General features: G+C 43.3%; 1 protein-coding gene across 2 annotated transcripts in view; it reads left to right on the top strand.

The window, feature by feature from the left end:
• Positions 1–20,726, top strand: part of ALG10 (ALG10 alpha-1,2-glucosyltransferase) — a 34,509-nt gene extending 13,783 nt beyond the window's left edge. Inside the window, exon 3 of one of the 2 annotated variants that reach the window (XM_075024892.1) lies at positions 19,838–20,726. In XM_075024892.1, the coding sequence (XP_074880993.1) occupies positions 19,838–20,038 (201 nt within the window). In that variant the 3' untranslated portion in view covers positions 20,039–20,726. Of the gene's footprint in view, positions 1–7,724; positions 10,130–19,837 lie in introns of those variants that run through there. The other variant, XM_075024894.1, reaches the window with a different exon arrangement.
• Positions 20,727–21,328: the final 602 nt, after the last annotated feature.

Raw genomic sequence — 21,328 nt, 5'->3', positions numbered from 1 at the left:
CATGCCACAGACTATCTGTAGTTGTAGCTGCCTTTATCCTGACTACCTGGCAAGCTGAGACTGTTCCTTTGCCTTGTTCTTGCTGCTGGAAAACAAAACGCAGTGCTCAGCCAGGCAAGGATTTCAAGAAATCTAAATGTAGGCTGTACTTATCATCAGCTTGGTGGGATGGCACCAAAAAGACTTGCCTGGGAAAAGAAAGCATGTGTGATAATCCTACTCTGGCTGTCAGAAACAAAATTTGCAGAGGGGAAGTTTCGCTTGTCTTGATTTTCATAGTTTTCTTATAAACTATTTGACTTTTATTGGAGCTAATATAAATTGTGTCACTAAATCACCTACAGATGATATTTTCAAAAGCAAAATGCGGACCTGCCAATGACTAGCACTTAAGTATTATGATTCAGGCTTCAGAAGTCCTGAGTTTTAAAATCAGAGGAGGGACTATTTCTGTCATGCTTTCTTAATTTCTCACACTCAGAGGTACACTAAATGTAGTTTTGTTAGAAGTGAAATGGGTATGGAAAACTGAAGTATCTCAGTTGACCATGGAGTGCTCTTGCTCTGTTCTGTTCTTTTTGTCATGCAGTTTCCCATTGGAAGGCAGTGGAGATGGGATTAGATAATGCACAAAAGTGTATTTCTTTACTAGACATGGCTACAGAATAAAATTCTCTTTTCACTGCTCTCTGTATACATGTGTCCCTGTAAAAGATCAAAAAAGCTTACACTGGTTTCCTCTGGTGAGACAGGTTCTCTGGTGGCCCATTATGGCTTGATGTCCTTTAAAATGCATGAGTGCAGTTGGTGTTAGTGGTCAAGTGGCACTTGTGAATGACTTTTTTTTTTTTTTTTCATTTCCAGTTGCTTTCTTCTTTTTGTATTTAATCTTTTATATGTGTCCAACTAGTCTCATTGTCTTTCCTCTTACTGGATAAAGATATTTTTCCAAATTTGTGTGTTACCTATGTTTTTTCCCTGCATCTTATGAGGAACGCTGATGAGAGGAGAAACATATCCTGCTCCCTCCCATACTCCTCCTCTCTAATATTTGTTACCCAACCTTTCCCTGTTAAAAACTCATCATGATTGTAAGCTCTGGCATGAATTTTTCACAATCATCACCTAAAAATGCTGCAATAGCTCCTGAACTGCTGCTCTCAGAGCATGCTGGTTGCCTGTTGATAAAAGCACATAGCTGCTCCATGGGGGTAGAGGATCTACCCCTGTAGCTGCTATGTGGGTAGCTGCATCTACCTGTTACCACCACTCGCCTCACAAGTCAAGTTGTAGATGAGAAGTTCAAATGTTTTTGGAAGGGACTGATCTTCATGCAGGAGCCCGGATGCATAAGGAGACAGAGCACACGTCTAAATTTTCCTGGGAACGTCATCTTTACCCAGTTGAAAGTCTTCCTTACATAGATTAGAGGATTTGGAAAAATTAGATAGGATTTCCAGGTGCTTTACAGCCCACTTGGAAAAACAGCTGTAAACCAGCTGGAAACCTCCATAGACTGCACAGATCAACCCCACAGAGCATGGGCAGTCGGTCGGGAGCATCCCAGGCAGGTTGGGTTCACAGCTCTGCGCGGCGAGGCGCAAACATGCGTGTTTCTGCCCAGACAGGCAGCATGGAGACGTGGCCATCGCTGCAACAAGGTGGTGGGGAGAGGTGGAGATGGCTCTGCTTGTGCTCACAGGGGCTGTCGCCAAGGGTGAAGGGCAATGGGTGGTCACGGGGCGGGAATGAGGAATTTCAGCACAGGGCAGTAACAGGGGCAATGGGATGACCCTCGGTGAGAAACTTAATGTCTAACTGAAGATTTTATTTAGGCCAGTATACAAGTACCAGTGAAAAAGAGGATTCTTGTCCAATTGTTATTTTAACGGCTGTACAGAGATAGTGTAAATCTGATGTCCAGCCAAAGTGAGTACAAGAAACTCACAAAATGGTACAATGCAGTGTTAGCAAACATGAAGTTTTCCTTTTCCATGATTATCTGGGGCAATTTTCCTTCACGGAAACTTAAAATAATTGCCGACAATTTAAAACCTGAGAGCAGGTTGGTGACCTACTGATGAAAGCCACAGCTCTGAGAGCTCCTGATTCAAACAGTGACATTTTTCGTTCTTCACCTCATCTATTACTGTACAACACAGATAATAAGGAAAAAGCTGAGACCTTAGCACTGACACTGTCATTTCAGTTTTTCAGTTCATTGCAAATAGGTCTGTGTTGCTCTTAAATACCCTGCATTTCTATAGTATATTGCTGTTAGGAACTTACTGCATTTTATTATAGTATTCTCTAACACAAAGCAATCTTGCCTCAAAAAGTAAACATTTTCTGTCTGAATGAAAATAAAATGCTGGTATGCTTGAATTAGGTATTGCCTAAACAGAACATCTTGAAAGATGTTCCTTCATAAAGCTGTTGCTTGTTTCTTCTTTTTTTTTTTTTCTTCTCCTGGAGAGTATGAGATTTTCATTACAAGTGGCACATGTTGTAATAAGTCATATCTCCTCTACAAGTGTCTGTGCTAACCATAAACATGACCCAAGGCACATTAGTCAGCCAGAAAGTGGTTGTCAAATAAAGCCTGTCTGCAGGAGGACAGAAGATGCTTATTGGAATTCAGTGAGTGTCAGGGGTGGTCCCTGCCGCCAGTGACACTGCTCCTCCGAAGGCATGTTAATTAAACAAGATGCAAAGAAAATAAGTCTGTCACATTCTTGTGGTCAGAATCCAGGGAGAGATAACAGCTGATGACTTAACTGGTTTCCAAAAGCTTTGGGTTTTTTTGTTTTTGTTAGAATAAATTGCTTAATAGATATCAAGCTCCTTGAAATTAATCTTAAAGGATAATTTAACTTTCTCCTTTCTCCTTGAGTTCAGTTCCTCCTGTGATACATTAGACATATCAGTGGATCAGAAGCTGTTCTGAGTATATCTGTCTCTCACAAATAATTGTGACTATGCAGCTCAGGGACAAAGAACTTTCCAATCCCATGGGATTTAAAACAAAAGAGTACAGTCTTACTCAAACTGGGCAGCTTTGATTAGAATCTCTATAGCAGTTAGTTGAAGTTAGCTATTTTTCATAGCTAAAATCACCCAGATTTTGATCCACCTGACCAGAGACAAATTATTGTAACTGAAGCTGATGATGACACACTTGGCGATCAACAAAGTCCTAGAGTTTCACTGTTAATGTTATGAGCATCCATCAGAATCAATTTGCTGAAGGCTTGCCTGTAAGGATTCACAGGATACTGCTGTATCTGGCTCAAACTGTATCTAATTCTAATTTATCTATTTTGTTGCAAGTTCTTATGTGACCCTTAAATCTAGTACCAATCATAGTGCAAAGAGAAACTCTATGTTCTATAATTAAAAAATAATTGTATTTCCATTTTTATTTCTCTTTTAAAGCTATAACTTCTCTTTACTATAGTGTATGCCAAAACTTTGCCAAAGTATTCTTTTTCTACAGAGCACACCTTCCCTAAAATAATAAAGAATTTGCCTATAGCATCGGGATCGCGAAGGAAGACTTGGGTAACTCTAAAAATTGTATTCTAAACATAAATAACAAAGACTTGCAAGAAATACGAATTCACATTTAAATGCTGCCTAGTAACTGGGAGGCTGTATATACGCACTAAATAAGCCTAACTGGGTTAGAAGATTGCAAAGTTATCAATGACTGTGGTACGTCTACAAATTGATTCACTATTTTAGTAACAAAGCCTGTAATTTAGTTTGGGAGAAGAGATAAATAGTCTTTGTGTGGGAGATTAAAATTATAGTAAGTAGCACTTTGGATCTTCTATTTTAATCATCCAGAAAACAGTGAAAAAAGTGCCCTGTATTGTATCTTGTCATCATCTCTACAACGCTTAAAAGCCACATTCCCAGAGCTATTTTTAAAAGCATGAAGTGGAGGAAAATAGAATTGAGTTTGAGGAGAATGCATGAGTAAGGTGGGGAGCTGTATCAGGAAGGCATGATTTTGTATCTCCGTTTCCTAATCTTTGCAGTAAGGATGGAGAGAGGTATTTGCTTTTCATTTTAGTACTCCTGCTAAGGAATGTTCACCTGCCGAGCATCCCCGACCCCCCTCAAGGTGCAGGAGGTGTGACCCATAGTGCCGGGCTCCTGCCCCGGGGGCACCTCCTGGTGCCTGACTGGGATGGGAGAAGGCACCGTCGTCCCCTGGGCCACGGGGTGGATGTGTGAAAAGGCTGTGCCAGGACTGAAAGTCCCTTCTGGCCTTCATCCCAGTGTTCTGACCACCTGGTTGGCTTTGCCCCGTGGGGACAGCCAAGTGATGCAGGGGCTTTGCTGGAGCAGAACTGCTGGGGGAAAGAGGGAGAGCAGAGAAGGCGTGTTTTTAAATTACCTCCCCTTGCCAGCGTGCCTGTTGTCCGTAGGTCTCGCCAAAGTGAGCTTTAAATATCGTCAGACGGCTTATACAGACTAATGAAATAAGTCTGTGTTGATGTTGGCACTTGAGCTGCTTCGTTTCTGAAAGCTGCTTCGTGTTCTCTGCCGGCTGAGACAGGAATAACGCAGCCACAACCCCGGGTGCTGGCTTGAAAATATGCTAATGGACAGTAAACTGATAGGAGAAATAGGTCAGATAGAGCATCTACTTGCCTAGATAGCCTTGTTTTGGGAAAATGAGTCAATACCTTGTGTGAATCTGCAGTGCCGTTAAGGGGGTTTTGTGCTGTCTGTCTTTAGGCTCCCCAACCAGGGAAGGAGATGGAAAGCTGGTCTTGGTGGGCTCTGGTATGGTCACCGGGGACAGGGCAATCCCTCCTCCGGGGCGTTCAGGACACTTGGGTCAGTGAGTACGTTTCTGGATTATTACAAAGTTTGAAAGCGGCATTTTACTGTAAGAGTTGGATGGAAAAGAGGAGGGAGATATCCCGAAGGGCAACCTGCATTTGGGAATGATGACCCCTCTCCTGCAAACCTAAGAAATCAGATCAGCTTTGGCTAGGGACCTAGTTACCCTTGTTTAAGTGAACTGCAGCAAATTCTGGATCTTTGAAAGTGTGTTGAAATATACATACATTATTTCTAAGACTGTCTTTCTGGGTCACTGTGAACATCTGGCTGCCTTCATTCTAGTGGTGGTACAGGTCACCTGATTTTGATCCTCAGCTGAGTGCTCCGGCTGAGATACCTACTGCAAGGCTGGCTAAAAGCCACTCCTCCTGCTCTTGGTTTGCTCTAGCGGAGCCTGTGGTTGCAAATCTAAAATAAGCACTCTGAAGCCAGCTTTTCTTTGATCTGTAGTGAAGTGCATCTCTTCCAGTTAGAGTCGAAGGCTACATGTAATCCTGTAAAACGTAAACAAATTGAAGGGTGGCATCAGATTTCTAAGTCATATGGGGGAAGGAAGGCTCAATATACCAACAGGCTGTTTGTTATTATTCTAGTGAAGATCTTCTGTTAAGACGACCATGGTAACAAACTTATTCCTGCTGATGTTGGTACTTGGTGTTTTTTGTGTGCATGCAGCAGCAGCAGGATTGTAGAGCCATCCATTTACAAATCACGATGCTTAACATGGGTTTAATCACTGCACTCAACTGCCGTAACAGAGACAAACTATTTCTGCCTTTGTGTTTCACAGAAGCGTGTGCTCCTTCCTTTCCCTCATCTTCCCTCCGTACTTGCTCAGCCACTCTTACCTAAGAGCTTGTTCTACTACAAACGCTTTAAAGCGGATCACTTGGCGTTTGACTTGGTGACTCGGAGCTGGGCATTTTGTCCTAAAAGGATGTCAGTTGTCACTGGCAGCTCTCAGGTTTACCAGATCCTTCTAAAATTCAGTTTCTGAGCTGACTCCAGTATTCTGACACTGCAGATCTTGCAGAGCACACTAAGATGCCCCCTCCCCCCTTTCCCATGCAGTGCTGATGTTTCACTCGATGCTCATTTAACACTTTCAAAACCTGGGTGTGCTACATTTTGCAGATTTCTCTGTGTAGCTGCACACAGTGCATATTTGTACAAATATTTGGCTGCCTCTGGGTGTACAAGAGAAGAAAAGGCTCACCCCGGTTGCTGTGTTCTGGTGCCTCTGGTGAATTTTCTCCCAAAGAGCCACGTGGGGCTCTCAGTGACAACCTGAGTAGGTACTGGCTTCCAACATTTTCACATCCCACACTCAACTAGTTCCAAGATTTTCTGAATTTTGTTTTTGCAAGCCAGTGGACATCTAAGACTTCAAGGGTTCCTTTAAGCATGTTTGTACAGGATGCAAAGATTTGATAGGCCTTATAGTAACTGCCTTGTGTTAAAACAAATTCAAAAAACTGTCTATGGGATCTGTCCAAGAAATCTTAAAATTATCTTTGGATTTAGTTCTGGGACATGCAACAAGATGGAATAATTTACTTGATTTGACTCCTTGGCCTGAGAGATCAACAATTGGACTCATATTGATACACTTGCATGGGCTGACAAGCAGCATTTTAATAGTCAGTCCTTTCCTTGTATTGCCTTTCCTCCTCTCCTTTTATTGCCTTTAATTTCCTTCTCCTCTACCTAAACTCTGAAAGCAAGTTTTGTTAAAATAGGTAATGACCAGATGACCAGGAAGATGTGTCTTAGCACTCATATGGAGTCATCTAGTCAAAGGGCACTCTAGTCTGTCTGCCTCTAAAACCTGGTTTAAAACTCTTGGTATTAGCAGTCCTAGAACTTAGTCATGCCTATATCTTGTAATACTACCATTTAAATTATTTTATGTTAACAGTAGTATTATACAGCTCTTACTGGAGCTATCACACCTTGTAATATGTGGAACTTCTCTGCAGTTTAATGAAAAACAAGTTTGAAGTTTCAATAATTGTCAGTTTCTGAGAAAATGAAATATTTTGTCAAAAACACTGTCCATCAGCTCAATCCGTAACAAGACACTTCCCTTTTGTGTTTCTCTTGACGTTAACTGCTGGTGCGAACAGTGTGATTTGTGCAGACACTTGTGTTGTGATGGCACTGATTCACCACAGATGATATGGCTGCTTGGGTGAGCAGTGACATTGGCTTGGAGGGAAAACACGCCTGCGCTTTCACAGCTGCAGAATGGCATTCAGTCAAACAACTCATGAAAAAGAAAGAAAGCAAATGAAAAATTGCAGGTGGAATGAAGCATAATGCAAATAGTAAGATGTCTGTCTTTCTGGGCTCACCCGATCTAGCAAGTGTAACTCGTTTGTGACAGAATCCATGTAGAAGTGAGCACGTGAAAAGACCAGAAAATATATACTGTATGTGTCTAATGTTTGCACCATTCAGTGTCGTTCCACTACAACAGACATGGTAATAGGCAATATATTTATGTCCTCCATAGCCCTGCTCCCAGCAAAATAAATGCCAACCTTTAAGTAATCAGAGTATTTATACTGTAGGTCCTTGGTAAGGATACAACAGGAGTTTAGTGTTTTAATGTGCATTTGAGCTTTTGAGTACAGAAGAATTTCTTTAAACATTTTAAAGTAAAAATTGCTTTCTTATGCCTCAGACCATTATTTAGTTTTTTTTAAAAAACATATCTTTTAGATTTAATTTATTTCACATTGGAAAAAATGTGGGAAATGTCACCAAGAAAAATATCTGTTAATGAAATCAGTGATTTCATTACATCAAGAATACCCTACTTTCTCTGCTGCTTATTAATGCTTTTCTTTTCTAAGCTTCAGCTTCTCCCAGAGTCATTGTCAAGGTCTTGAGAAACTGTCTTGTAGCAGAAGGACCCAGCTGCCTGGGCTCTCTGGTCTCCCCCCAAAGGCCACAGAAGCAACTTGTGGCTTTCAAGTCTTGTTGTTTCTCCGGGTAGGAAGCAGGTCAGGATTAGTAACCATTATGCAGCTCTGGAAAAGCAACAGATGAAGAATCCTTCTTAAATAGACTAGCAAGCAAAGAAGAAAAAACAACAACCTAGAGGGATGGATAAAGCCAGTCAAAGCCTATTTCTGTGAGCAGGCAGGCTTTCAACTCGGATGCTACAAAGGACCCTCTACTTTGAACTGTCAGAGTAAGGGATCGAGCACTCCGGCCAGAAGGAAGAAAGGAAACAGCAGGACACAAGGAAGAGCAGATTTAGGCAGGAACAGAATTGTGAAGATGCATCAATGAAATGTAGTAACTTAAAAAGAGATCACCTAGTGAAGGAAAATAGAGGTAGTCAGGTAGCATTACTGCGAAATCCTCCATAAACCTCTGTGCGTCCTCATGTCCTGGAAGTAAGGACAGACACTGCTTATTATGTGGTGAAGGCAGAAGATGATGTTTTCTATCCTTTTTTATAATGCTATGGTAACAGGCAGGGACTTTGAGTATGCGTCCCAGTCCCGAGGGCACTCATGTCCCTGCCAGCCCCACCGGGGCCTCCTCACCCCTGGCCCATGGCCCAGGACCCATTTCAGCCCAGCCTGGGGCCACCAGCCCCTGCCTCAGCCATGCTGTAGGGTCCTAGTCTCCAGCCCTGCCTGAACAAGAAAACAAGTTTTCCTGCTTCACTGACTGAATTGCACAACTCCCCTAAGCTTCGAGGGGGCCAGGACGTGGTCTGTGGCATAGTTCCAGTCATCTACTCTATGGTGTAGCAGGTGATCAATTTAGCTCAAAACTAATGAGTTTTTTGAGCATCTTGTTTCCATAATCTGTCCTCATTTTTTAAAAGATGTTCTCTTGAAACAGACACAGCCTCTAGCATTTATTAAATATGTTTTTCCAGTTAATCTCCAGTCCATAACATTGCCAATACTCTTGAAGATGATCCAATATTTATTAGTTGTCTTCTTGATATGACATGGTAGGAGAGTTTTGTAATCTCTCCTGTAATATACCCAAAAGGGGTATGTTTTTCACTGCTGATTGAAATGCTCGCCGAATGCCAGAAATGCACTCATCAGCATTTCAAGTGATGTATTTATCTGAAGTAGTTTCCTTCTGATAATTTCATTTGATGAATAGAAAATGCAGCTTTCAAATCACTGTAGATCAAGACAAGAATTTTTGGAGAATGTTTATAAAAGCAAGATTGGGTCAGACATACTAGCCTTGGTTTCTAGTGGATGTTTTATTTTCTTGGGATGTTGCCACCTTACAGCAGCCTGTTCAAATCCAACATCAACTTATTACAGTTCGCTACTCAGCAAAAAATACAGCTGTGTTGCTCGTGTGAAGAATATGGCCATATAATTCAGCTGGCTTCAGTACACAGGGTCCTACATCAAGATTACATGAAGGCACAACGGTCTCAAAGCTTTTACCACTAAATTGTCAGCAAGAGGGTTCTGTTTTGTATTTTTTTTCTGCCACTGGGAGCCAATTATTTGAATGAAGCTCAGGGTGTCCCTCACCGTGCTCTCAATGTTTTGCTTTCTCTCCCCCCATTGCTTCTGCTCTACTACATCTCAAAAACCAGCTTCCAGCATTCCCCACAGACTTTATTATCCTAAAAGGAGGGAAAATAAACATTTTATTGTATATATTTGATATGTGCAGATAAATCTGTGAACTTATTTGAAGTTCCCAGCAAAAAGAAAATGCTTAGGATGGATAATGAGCAATTGAAGACAGTAATCTTACAATATTAAGCTAGAAAACTGAATTTACAGCCTCGCTTTCTGTAAACACAATTACTGAGGTATGCAGGTTGATTTTATTAAATTCCAAAAACCCCAAGGCAGATGAAAACAAAAAGTAAGTAAGTGCCATAAATTATTCTAGGAATTTTTTCATTTAAAATGACATAAAAAACCCAAGGAGGACCCAGCAACTACTGATAAACTAAACTGTACTTAGAAAAGTTTACAATACTCTTGCTAGTTGCTCTGTCAAAATACATTTCAAGTTGCCAGGAAAGACAGCCGTTACCCTTCCCATGTACTCTGCTGTGTCTTCATGTGCTGAAAACCAAAGGACCAGGTTTCCTAAATTTTCCTTGAATAGAAAGAGCTTCAATAGCAGCACTGTAGAGAAATCAGAGGAGCCCACTGGACTGATGATTTTTGTTATGGATTCTTCTCTCTCCAGCCTAGCCCTGTGCTAAAATTATGCTATTTGTTTTCACCACCAACTCGACCACAGACAGGACACCGTATGCACAGTCTGTCTGTCTGCGGTGAGGCATGTTTGTGCTGTACTTTCACATGGAGCATTTCAATGTTGCCTTACCATAGGCTGCTAGATGCAGCTGTGATTCCAACCCAAGGGTTTGCAATTCTCTCTGTCTCTGTCAGATTTCGTGGGGCTCTCCTACAGCAGGTTGGAGAAGGGGGACCGTTACCTGCACCCTTGTGTGGTCAGTGGCTGGCTGGACTTTGGGGCAGGTTGAACTCTTGGCGGTGCCTGCCTGACCGTCAGCCTTTCCAGCCCATCTCCATGTCCATGCAACGTAGCATCATCTGAACGGGCCTTTTGCACTTCAGGATACGACCCCTTCTAAAAATGCAACTATGCAAGGGCTGGGTAATCCCATTTGTTCCATTAGTGCCTCTGGTGAGCGGAGGTGGCAGTGCTGTGGGTCTGCCATCACAACCTGCCCAGGCACATCGCCAGCTCCTATCCCACCTCCCCTCATGGACCAGCAGCACCGGTGACTGCGTCAAATTAGGGATGCCAGAAAGGCATATTTAGTTAGAGAAGCATCTGGTAATTCACTAGAAACGTTAATGCACACGAAAAAGCATTGTTTACCACTGCAAACCCTTCTGTGGGTCTGCGTTCTTGCTATGCACTGGCAGTTTCTTCATGAGCCTGGAAAAAAATTTGTGGGGTTATTTTTGGTAATGTTCCATTGTCTTATTATGCCAAGATTAAATGGGATAACAGATGCAGTAATTAAAAATGAAAAAGTGACAGTTATTTTTGACTCAAATAGTTACTAGTAACTGACATGGTAGATGGGTTTTTAAAGCCAAAAATATATGCAATAGCAGTCAGAATAGCTGTTATTTCCCTGCTGCTTATGAAAGGCTTATGAATCATGACCTACACCCAGCCAGCTGTATACCTTTTTTTCAGATGCTATTTAAATTACATTTCATTTAGATAAAGAGAAATGAACTAAGGAAATATCTGAGGGTTTTTTCAGGCTTCGTCTGATGTCAGAAATCAGATGACTGTGTATCTTGATTTCCAGAAGAACATATGAGACTAATTAATAAACCAAAACAAAGAGGAGACGTACCCCATGCTGACCTGTAAAAAGACCATGTTGAAAGATTCTGCATATTCAAAGGCAAATGAAATCTGTACCAATATGCCATTTGCTTACTTTGTTTCTAAAGCATGCACTCATTTTGAAGTCTTACTGTTCAAAAAATTGCTTCAGACAAACAAGTTGTGAAGAACAGGTGAATACTAATCAAGAAACACAGAAAATAAGAAATAACAGTGCCTAGCACTCCTCATATTAAAAAAAAATCACATTCAGGATGGTGTCTTAATACTACTGTACTGGGTCTGTGTGGCAAGGTTTTGGTAGCAGGGGGACTACAGGGGTGGCTTCTGTGAGAAGCTGCTAGAAGCTTCCCCCATGTCCGACAGAGCCAATGCCAGCCGGCTCCAAGACAGACCTGCTGCTGGCCAAGGCCAAGCCCATCAGCGATGGTGGTAGTGCCTCTGGGATAATGTATTTAAGAAGGAGGGAAAAAACTGGTGCAAAACAGCAGCCAGAAAGAGGAGTGAGAACATGTGAGAGAAACAGCCCTGCAGACCCCCAGGTCAGTGCAGAAGGAGGGGAGGAGATGCTCCAGGCGCCGGAGCAGAGATTCCCCTGCAGCCTGTAGGGAAGACCCTGGTGAGGCAGGCTGTCCCCCTGCAGCCCAGGGAGGTCCACGGGGGAGCAGATCTCCACCTGCAGCCTGGGGAGGACCCCACGCCGGAGCAGGTGGGTGCCCAAAGGAGGCTGTGATCCCGTGGGAAGCCCATGCTGGAGCAGGCTCCTGGCAGGACCTGTGGCCCCGTGGAGAGAGGAGCCCACGCTGGAGCAGGTTTGCTGGCAGGACTTGTGACCCTGTGGGGGACCCACGCTGGAGCAGTTCATGAAGGACTGCAGCCTGTGGGAAGGACTCACATTGGAGAAGTTGGTGAAGGACTGTGTCCCATGGGAGGGACCCCACAGTGGAATAGGGGAGGAGTGAGGAGTCCTCCCCCTGAGGAGGAAGGAGCGGCAGAGACAAGGGGTGAGGAACCGACCCCAACCCACATTCCCCGTCCCCCTGCACCGCTGGCAGGGGTATGTAGAGAATTTGAGAGTGAAGTTGTGCCCAGGAAGAAGTGAGGGGTGGGGGAAGGTGTTTTAAGATTTGGTTTTATTTCTCATTACCCTACTCTGGTCAATTGATAATAAATTAAGTTAATTTTCCCCAAGCTGAGTCTGTTTTGCCCGTGATGGTAATTGGTGAGTCATCTCTCCCTGTCCTTATCTCGACCCATGAGCCTTTTGTTATATTTTCTCTCCCCTGTCCAGCTGAGGAAAGGGAGTCATAAAGCAGCTTTGGTGGGCACCTGGCGCCCAGCCAGGGTACACCCACCACAACTCCTTAGCCCTGTGACTTATTTCCCATATAGTATATTGGGATCTGATTGCAGTCCTTCATTGGTAAGATTCTTGGAGGTTTTCAGAGATGAGCACCCTGTCAGTACTCAACATATAGTAAGTAACAAAATCTTTTGTTTCTTTCACTGCATGGAGCTGCTTTGTCTTTTTCTTTGTGTATGATCTAACAGAACCTGGAAGTCATTCAGACATTTTGGTAGATTGGGTGCTTGCCAACTGGATATCCTACAGTCTGCTTGGTAAGTGCTTACTCAGATACTTACCTACCCATGATAACAACATCATTGTGTATATGTGCATTTATATACATAAAATATTTTTAATTATGTACCTATATATGCATACATATGTAGTTAATTATTTTACAACTTTAAAATGAATTGCAAACTTAAAAGCTATTATACTTAACACTTTAAACTTAAATATGTTAGACTTGAAACACAGTTATTAAAAATTCATATTATGTATAACTGTAGGACCAGGTCTATGCTGTTTAGGTGCCTAAACTTAGATGGAAAATGTCTTCCCTTGGAGGCTATCAAAGACTTAGGTACTTACTTCATAAGGACTGATTCACTTGAGCATCATTCACTAGCATCATGCTAGCAGACGAAATGTTCCCAGAGTCATCCCCTGCCTTTGATGCCAACTGGTATGGTTTGGCTCATTGCATTAAATCACCTTTGCCTCCCCCCAAAAATGGTAGCTACGTGCAGAGTGCCTGTTTGGAGAGGCTGCTGGCCCGGCTGTCTCCTGAGCTGGTGTGTGTGCCAAGGCTGTGCTGGGCACTAGGCTAGCACCTAGCCCTGGGAGCAACCATGCTTCTGCACCTGGGGATGTTCCCTGGCACCATTTGTTTTAGCAATAAAGATGTGACTTGAAGATATGTCTGCACTGCTAAATAAAAGAGGGCCAGGAAAAGAGACAAGCACAGAATCCCCATCAGCCCTGTTCCTTAACCAGCTGGCTCACTCCCTGGCTCTGCTTTGGTCCACCCTGCCAGCTCTTTCCTGGACAACCTGGACATGGTTGCTGGATAATTCCCTGCAGGAACAGCTTCCTGGTGGCACAGTGAACAAGACTGCAGCAGGTCTGACTCCTGCTACCCTCCTCTCTTCTCCAGTGCTACCTGAGTGGAATTTGCAACCTCAAACGCCCTGCACGTCTCATGGCACCCCACAGCATGCAATACATACTGGTGGTGCTGCAGTACAGCAACGCAAGCGTGGCAGGCAGCAGCACAGCTCTCAAGTTATTTCAGAACCTTTGAACTGAAAAAAACACAAACACAAAAAAATAAAGATGTTATTAGGTCCACAGATATATGACACTGGGTCCACCAGAGACTCTGGGTGATGTGGAGCTGATGTGGCCCCAGAAGGACCTGGGCCCAGGCAAATGAATTGAGACAATCCGCATCACCTGGTTTCAGAGCCAGGAATCAGAGCCGCTTCAGCAACAGAGACATGCCCTCGCAGCTTCTGAAGCTTGAATGGCGTGGGATGAATCCCACCTCATGTGTCTAAATGTTATTGACAACCCTCTCTCTTCCCAGTCCCAGACCTTTGCCAGCCAGGCTGAACCCACCCAGAAGAATCTGCATGCTGAGACTGACTTGGCACTCACATCATTTTAACTCACCTAAAATGAAGTTAAATTTGTCAGGATCAGCCCCAGTACTGATGAGGTCCAAATGTGGCTGCTAGGTGGTAAAACAGGTAGGCAATGACCAGTAACTTGAACTTTCACCTTAATCCTCTCTTGGAAGAAAGGATGACCTCTACTATATGGTGCTATTCCTGCACCCAGACAAATATGAGGAGTCTTTATCCATCTTGTAGGGTATAACAGCCCTTAAACTTCTCTCTGTTTCCTTAAACCTACTTAAAAGTTGTGAAAATGTGTGGTGAAAACCACTTCAGAATTTGTAGCTGCAATATCGGAGTTAATTTGTATTCCCATAAGATCAGTACTGAGAATGTACTTGTTTTGCTTGTTAATATTATGTGGGAGAAACCTGTCTCTTATCCACCCATCATCTCCAGAGCCTTGTATTAACATATATCAGTAGTAACTGTACCAAATTTGTTCTCACTTAAAATAAGAGCAAGTGAATTTAGTTCTGCTTCTTACATACTCCTAAATATAGCCCTAGAAAGAAAAATAATGAAAAAACCCCACAACTATTAAGGCATATCCTATGATTAGACTTCAGGGACATTCCTTAACTATAAGGACTTGGCCAAGGACTGAATATCTCTGAGCTCATTTGCACTGACTGCGCGTAAAGGAATCCTCACTACAAGCCCTGGATAACTTATTACTTTTAAAAAAAGGTAATCATGGTATTAATTTATCCCCTTTGTCTATAATGCCAGGTAATGTATTTTGGCAAGCGTCCCTTACAGCTAGAATTATTCTCCCCTGGGTAGCTGCAAATGACTCCTCTTCATCCAAATATGTCTTGCCTGCATGCACAGAGAAGCACAGGCTATTTTCCAACTTTAATCAATATTGTGATCAACACTGAATCAAATTACAGCATATTTTCTTGGCATTTCAGATGATGAATTGATGCTCTTCCCCAACTCTAACAAGACACAAGGGGGTTGCAGTGGGTAGCTGGGAAGATTGGACCGCGCCGCCCCTCCCCAGAGCTGTTGGGGTCACTTCATCACGCACTCGAGCATGGTGGACGATGCCCATTTTGGCTGGCAAGAGGACCAGGTGGTGCAAGTGAAAGTCTTCCTGGCACCATATGGGGAGAGCTGCAGTGCTACAGATTTCTCCTTGGGACTGATGCAGGCAGGCAACAGAAATTTATTGCAGTGCCTTTGCAGCCTCTGCTGGGGGACGTCTGCTGCAGATGAAGCCCTTGACTCCCCTGGTCATCCTCTCTTCTTGCAGCTCTGCTGGGGTAGAGATGCTGCTTCTGCTCCTGCAGCAGCTGCTTCTCCAGCCCACACTTCAGCAGGGCCGCTTGACTTCATTTTAAATATTTATTGGACATTTGGTCTAATGCCCATTACTTGGGAAGTGTTTCGTATGATGGGTATAAAAGCAAAGGCCAGGATTCTTGCAAGAGGCTGGACTACAAAAAAGCAGTCTCTGACTGTTTGTTGCTGGGAACACACATCTCCGGCTGTACTTCAGGTATTCCTCTTGGAGTGACATTTCTGCAGTGCTTTTCTTTAAATGAGGTTTATTCTTCAGTACCTACAGGGTAGCTCTGCTAATTAGCCTCGAAAAGTAGACAGTAAATGAGAATTTATTCTTGATAAACATTCAAAAATTTTATATCTGGACTGAATGCTTGTGACACAAGAACAAATATTCAACACCTCCTTCAGGACTAATTGGAAAAGCCCAGTTAGAAAGTTTGTGTAGAAATCAATCATTTCCAATTCTACATGAATGCTCACATAAATTCTGTGCTCTACATAATCAGGGGAGTGAGCACATTTGTTACCATTAGTCACACACACGGCGCTCCGCAATGTTATCTAGAGAAGTTGGAATGATTCTTTGTGCCAGACCAATAGCTTCCAGCTCAAAATGCAGATCACGCACCACGGACCTTATTTATGGCCTTTATCCCTGCTTCCTCGCAAACAGCAGGCTGGACGAACAAAATGTTAAAATGAAGTATCAGGAATCTCTGGAAGGCTTAGGAGAGCAGCTATTGTCTTTTATGTGGAAATCATTTCATGTCTATGTTTCAGCATTTGAATGTTATTTTTTAAAAAGTGCCTGAACTCCAATTTTCATGTCTAAATGGCTGAAGTATGTTACTATACAGCTATACTAATAGCATGCATGAAACAATACCAAAGTGTGTGCAGCTAAAGGGAGTAGAGAAGCATTGCAGTGTCATACGGTGAAGGACTGTCTAACACCTGACATTTTTATCTCAACTATCTGTCCCATGCTCTACGGCTCACCTTCAACACCCACCTTACAGAGGAAAGAAATATGACTATAAGAATTTAAACAAAACAGCCAAAGCTTGATTTTCTACTGTTTTGTACACCTTGCAATGATTTATGGCACTCTAGAAGGAGAGAAAAGTTCCTCTGAAATGTGACCTGCCTCAAGAAGAAGCAATTTTCGCCAATTTTGTTTCCCTGGTGTAGAACATACATCACTGCACGATCTGCAAGGTGAGCTCTCCAGGCAGACTTGTCCTTTCTTTCTGCTGTTCTGTTTTAAGCCCATTTCAAAGCTTAATTTCCAGCCAGTACCACTGGAAAGAGTAGAAGGGGAGGTGGCTCGTAGGCACTTCTCCACACTATGCTTGCTTGGGGCTTGGTAGCAGCTCTGAGTTAACTCGGGGCAGGACCGGTGGAGAAGGTGGGCATCACGGGGAGCTGAACCACAGCTGTCTGCCACGGACCATCCCCAGCTCCTGATGGGCACACAGTACTTTGCCAGGCACTCAAAGGCACACCTTTCAGCTGTTTGTGCCCTCTGAAAGCACAAATTATAATGATGTTTTTTGAAGATGTCTGTTTCTCTAGACATTGCCTACATAGCTTTTCCTATAATTATAGATTTGTAATTATGTACTTAATGATGACACCCCCTCTGATGATAACTATATTTTTACATAATAACACTTAAGCATTACATATTTACTAATCAAAAAGAGATTCGCACTGCGAGTGAAGAATTACAAATTAATTATACCATACCTTTAATCATACCATAAATAATCTGGATCACTTCCCAAGAAAGCCTATTAGAGCTCTGGTAAGGCACTTTCCCAGGGTGCCTGCAATGGTTCCCATCTCATGCTTACCATGCCAGTGTAAGAAATCCAAAATGTTAAGTTTTCATTACTACTGCCTCTGAAGTAACTGCAGTGCACTTAAAATAGATGTACAATTCATGAAAAAGAATCATTAAAAGGGACTGTGTTGAATTGTGCCTGGCAGATGTTGTCACAAACATTGCTGAAATACTTAAATACTTCTAGCAAGCGACGACTGGATGCTTGGCAGCGTAATTATCCCATAGCCAGAGAAGTAATGCTTTTCATGCTAATGCAAGAAGGCCTTCATAAGCAACCTTGTGGAGCTCTACCGCACAGTTCTGATGATGCTCCTTCCTCATCTATCGGATAGCTCTTGGACAAGGCTACAGCATCCTACCCATAGCTGTCCCACACCTCAGCCCTGGAAACATTGGAAGTCGCAGGCTGAAGGCTGCAGAGGTCCCGCTCGGGGGCTGCGTTGCTGGCAGCTGATGGTGGTCTGGGCTGAGCTGTGCTCCTTCTCCGGGGCTCTGTGTGCAGCCCTACCTGCTCCTGGCTGTGCTGGCCCACGGGGCTCGTCTGCCTCGACCTAGCAGGGGTTCGGTAGGGTTAACTTTTAGCCACACAAACCTGAGTGGGGCAGAGAAGGACAAAATCCTGGACAGGAGTCAAGCACTGGTTTGGTTTAAGCTGGCCAATGCCCTGAAAGTAAGGCTTTGAAGCATATGGGTCATTCCTGCTGAAGAGCTGGGTCGACCCCAAAAGCGCTTTGGGAAGTATTGTATTTGCATGATCTGCAACAGCTGGTTTGCATCGTCTCTTTGGGTGCAGACATTTTTGTTAAGAGGACTTGATCGTAGGCAGGTCTGCAGGGTCTCCAAGACATTGCTGTGAGTTTGATTGAACCCCATCTTGTGTGAGTTCATTTTGGTGTTTAAATATGGCAGGTCCACACCAGACTCTTCTTCATGTCACACACGGTAGATGCCCAGCCATCTTCCTGTGAGCCAGGGAAAGCAGACTGATGGGTAATTCCACTCACATGATACAAAAAGTCTTTTTTTTTACTCGCCCGTTAATGTTGCCGCAAATAAGACTAGTGGATGTAGGGGTGAATCTTTACTGGCAGGAAAACAGCTAGGTTTGAGGCTCATTTTAACTTCTGGAGGAAAGGGGCCTTCTCAGTTTCTTCAGCAATTGAACACAGTTTGCAGTCTCCCAGCTTATCTAGGATTTGAATAAGATCCATGCTAACTGCTGATGACTTCAAAGCACATGGTACCTAAACATACTTTGACAGACGATTTTTTTTTCTGTGTGTAACTGAAAAGACTACATCCTGGCAGAGGAGTTTATCAATTGTTCTAGCCTAGCTAATGAGCTTAGTCTTCTTTCTGTACTCCTGAAATTATACAGAAGTGTCTGCCTGAAGGAGGTATATTGATCAAATCTTGCTTCAGCTCTGAGCACAGAGCAGCTAACTCATTCCGATCTCAAAAGTGGAGGTTTCCTCACCCACCGCAGGGTTTGCCTGGAGGCTGGGCTGTTTGCTGCTCTCAGTTCAGCTGTCAGCACCTGGTGATCTACGGCAGGCTGGTCGGTTAGCTAGAGAAACAGTAAGTGGTTGGGTTACCTGAAACATTTTTCCTTGCATCACCCATGCATGATGGGGAGCAGGCCTCCAAATTGAGCATCTGTGGTACAACAGATATCCTTCATGGCTGAATCTCACCGCCTTCACATAACTTCAAAGATGCAAGTACTCTTGTTATGAGATCAATCATTCCTTCTACCCCTGGGTTAGTAAGCTTTCTGATGACTAGGAACCACTCCTCATTTGTCATTTTCTTTTTCAGCATATTCAGAGCCTGGACAATCTATTTTGCAGTATTTTACACTATTAATTTTGTCCTCTTCATTTCTGGTGCACAAATGATAACAGCGTGAGCAGTGAGGGGATTCTGGAGCCACAGCTTTTCTACAGCACATTGTCTCTAATCAGTGCTATCAGTGCTTGACAAACCATTTGCACTTTGTTTTTCCTTCTGATGAAAGGTCTGTTCTGTTTCCTGGGTTATGAATCCCCACAGAGCCTGTCTCAGTAACTCCCTAAAGCTTTCTTCTGTCTCAGAGTTATTGCTGCCATGCTGTTTTTACATAACACCACCCCAAAGTGATTTTTTTTTTCGCATGAGCACATAGTGATGTTTCTGGTTCCTCTGAACCTGTGGCCCATCACCTTCCTCCATGGTTTCACCAACATCCACCAGCTTGGTTTCACTTTTGGAAAGCTCTGTGGCACGTGGCCTGGCAGCTTGTGCCCAAATGAGATGGGGCATTGGGCTCATGGCAGGTGCACATGGCTGTTTGCCATGGCTGGTGGGGGGGTATGTCTCCAGGTAAACCCAAGTCCCCTGGGTAAACCCACATCTAATGGGGCAGCCAAGACTTGTCATCGGTAAAGCAGCATTTGGTTTCTCTCTTCTTAGGCATGGCATGTCTTGCCTGAAGCCCCTTCTGAAGGTGAGAAGGAGAAACTGTGGCAGCCTGAGAGCATTTTTAGAAGAATAAGAAAACAGGAGACTGCAAAACGGCTTTTTCATACTACCGCCAAGCACACATTAACCTCATTTAAAAATGCAAATGCTACCTGTGTTGTGTATGCTAATATGGTTTTGCCTTTTAACTGAGAGCCCTTCTTTCCTGTAAGGCTGGCAGTAGCGATGTCTGTTGAAGGATTGGTTTGTGTCTTGAGCCTAAGAAACCCACCTATTTATATTAAAAGATTGAAAAGTTCCTCTCATTATCTGAGCTCTGTAACTGAGTTCCCCAGAGAAAAAATTAATCAGAGAGCACTTGTATTTTCCTGAGCTTAACAAATAACGAAGCTTTCAGGAGACAGCTTTTTTTCAGGAAAGGAGCCATTTAAAAAATAATTTTAGACAAGAAAAAGCATGAAAGTGTTTGAGATTTCAAAGTCACTTCTGAAGGAATAACTAGCTCTTCAGAGTGCTGGAACGCAAGGCAACACCCCAGGGAATACCCTGGTTTCAGAAAACCCGATGTTGGTTGCTGTTACCAGCATAACAAAGAGCCCTAAAACGTTGTTCCTGTGCCCTATGTAAAGGCACATCAAGCTTTGCTCTCCAATTCAGAGTCCTCACCAATCACTACAAATTAATAATACCACAATTTCCTTTCCACGTGAGGGTGAATTTAAGATTCTTTACAATTTCATAAGAAAAATGACATCCTTGTTTTACAATTGCCCTGTAATTTGCTTCTGATGGTATTCACCAATACATGAAAGCCCCGGCTCCAAATGCCTGCTCTCTCTTACCAAATACTTGCTGAAGAAGCAACTTCTCCCCAGCGAGAGCTGCAGCACATGTGTGGCTCAGTTGGTTTTCAGCCGCTAGCACCACGCAGAGCAAACCCCACCACAGGAAGGTGACGGAGACCCACCGGCTGACCTGGTGGAGACCATGTATAAGCCAAGGCTGTAAACAGTTCAGAGCAGGAACTCTTGTTTCATGGCTTGCATTAAGCCTAGAATATAATTAACACTTAACAAATAGCACTAATCATAGAATCATAGAATTGTTGGAAAAGACCTTTAAGATCATCGAGTCCAACCGTTAACCTGGCACTGCCAAGTCCACCACTAAACCATGTCCCTAAGCACCACATCTACACGGCTGTTCAATACCTCCAGGAATGGTGACTCCACCACTTCCCTGGGCAGCCTGTTCCGATGCTTGACAACCCTTTCAGTGAAGAAATTGTTCCTAATATCCAATCTAAACCTCCCCTGGTACAATTTGAGGCCATTTCCTCTTGTGCTATCGCTTGTTCCTTGGGAGAAGAGACCGACACCCACCAATGATAACAATTGTACTCCTGCACTAATAACTTTATGCTTCTCTTTACATTGAGTAGCACCATAGACCTTACCCTGGTTTTAAACATGAATCCCAATC

This window comes from Buteo buteo, chromosome 4 (genome assembly GCF_964188355.1).
Source record: "Buteo buteo chromosome 4, bButBut1.hap1.1, whole genome shotgun sequence".
In the NCBI taxonomy this organism is placed as follows: Eukaryota; Metazoa; Chordata; class Aves; order Accipitriformes; family Accipitridae; genus Buteo; species Buteo buteo.
This window is presented reverse-complemented; position numbering and strand designations above follow the sequence as displayed.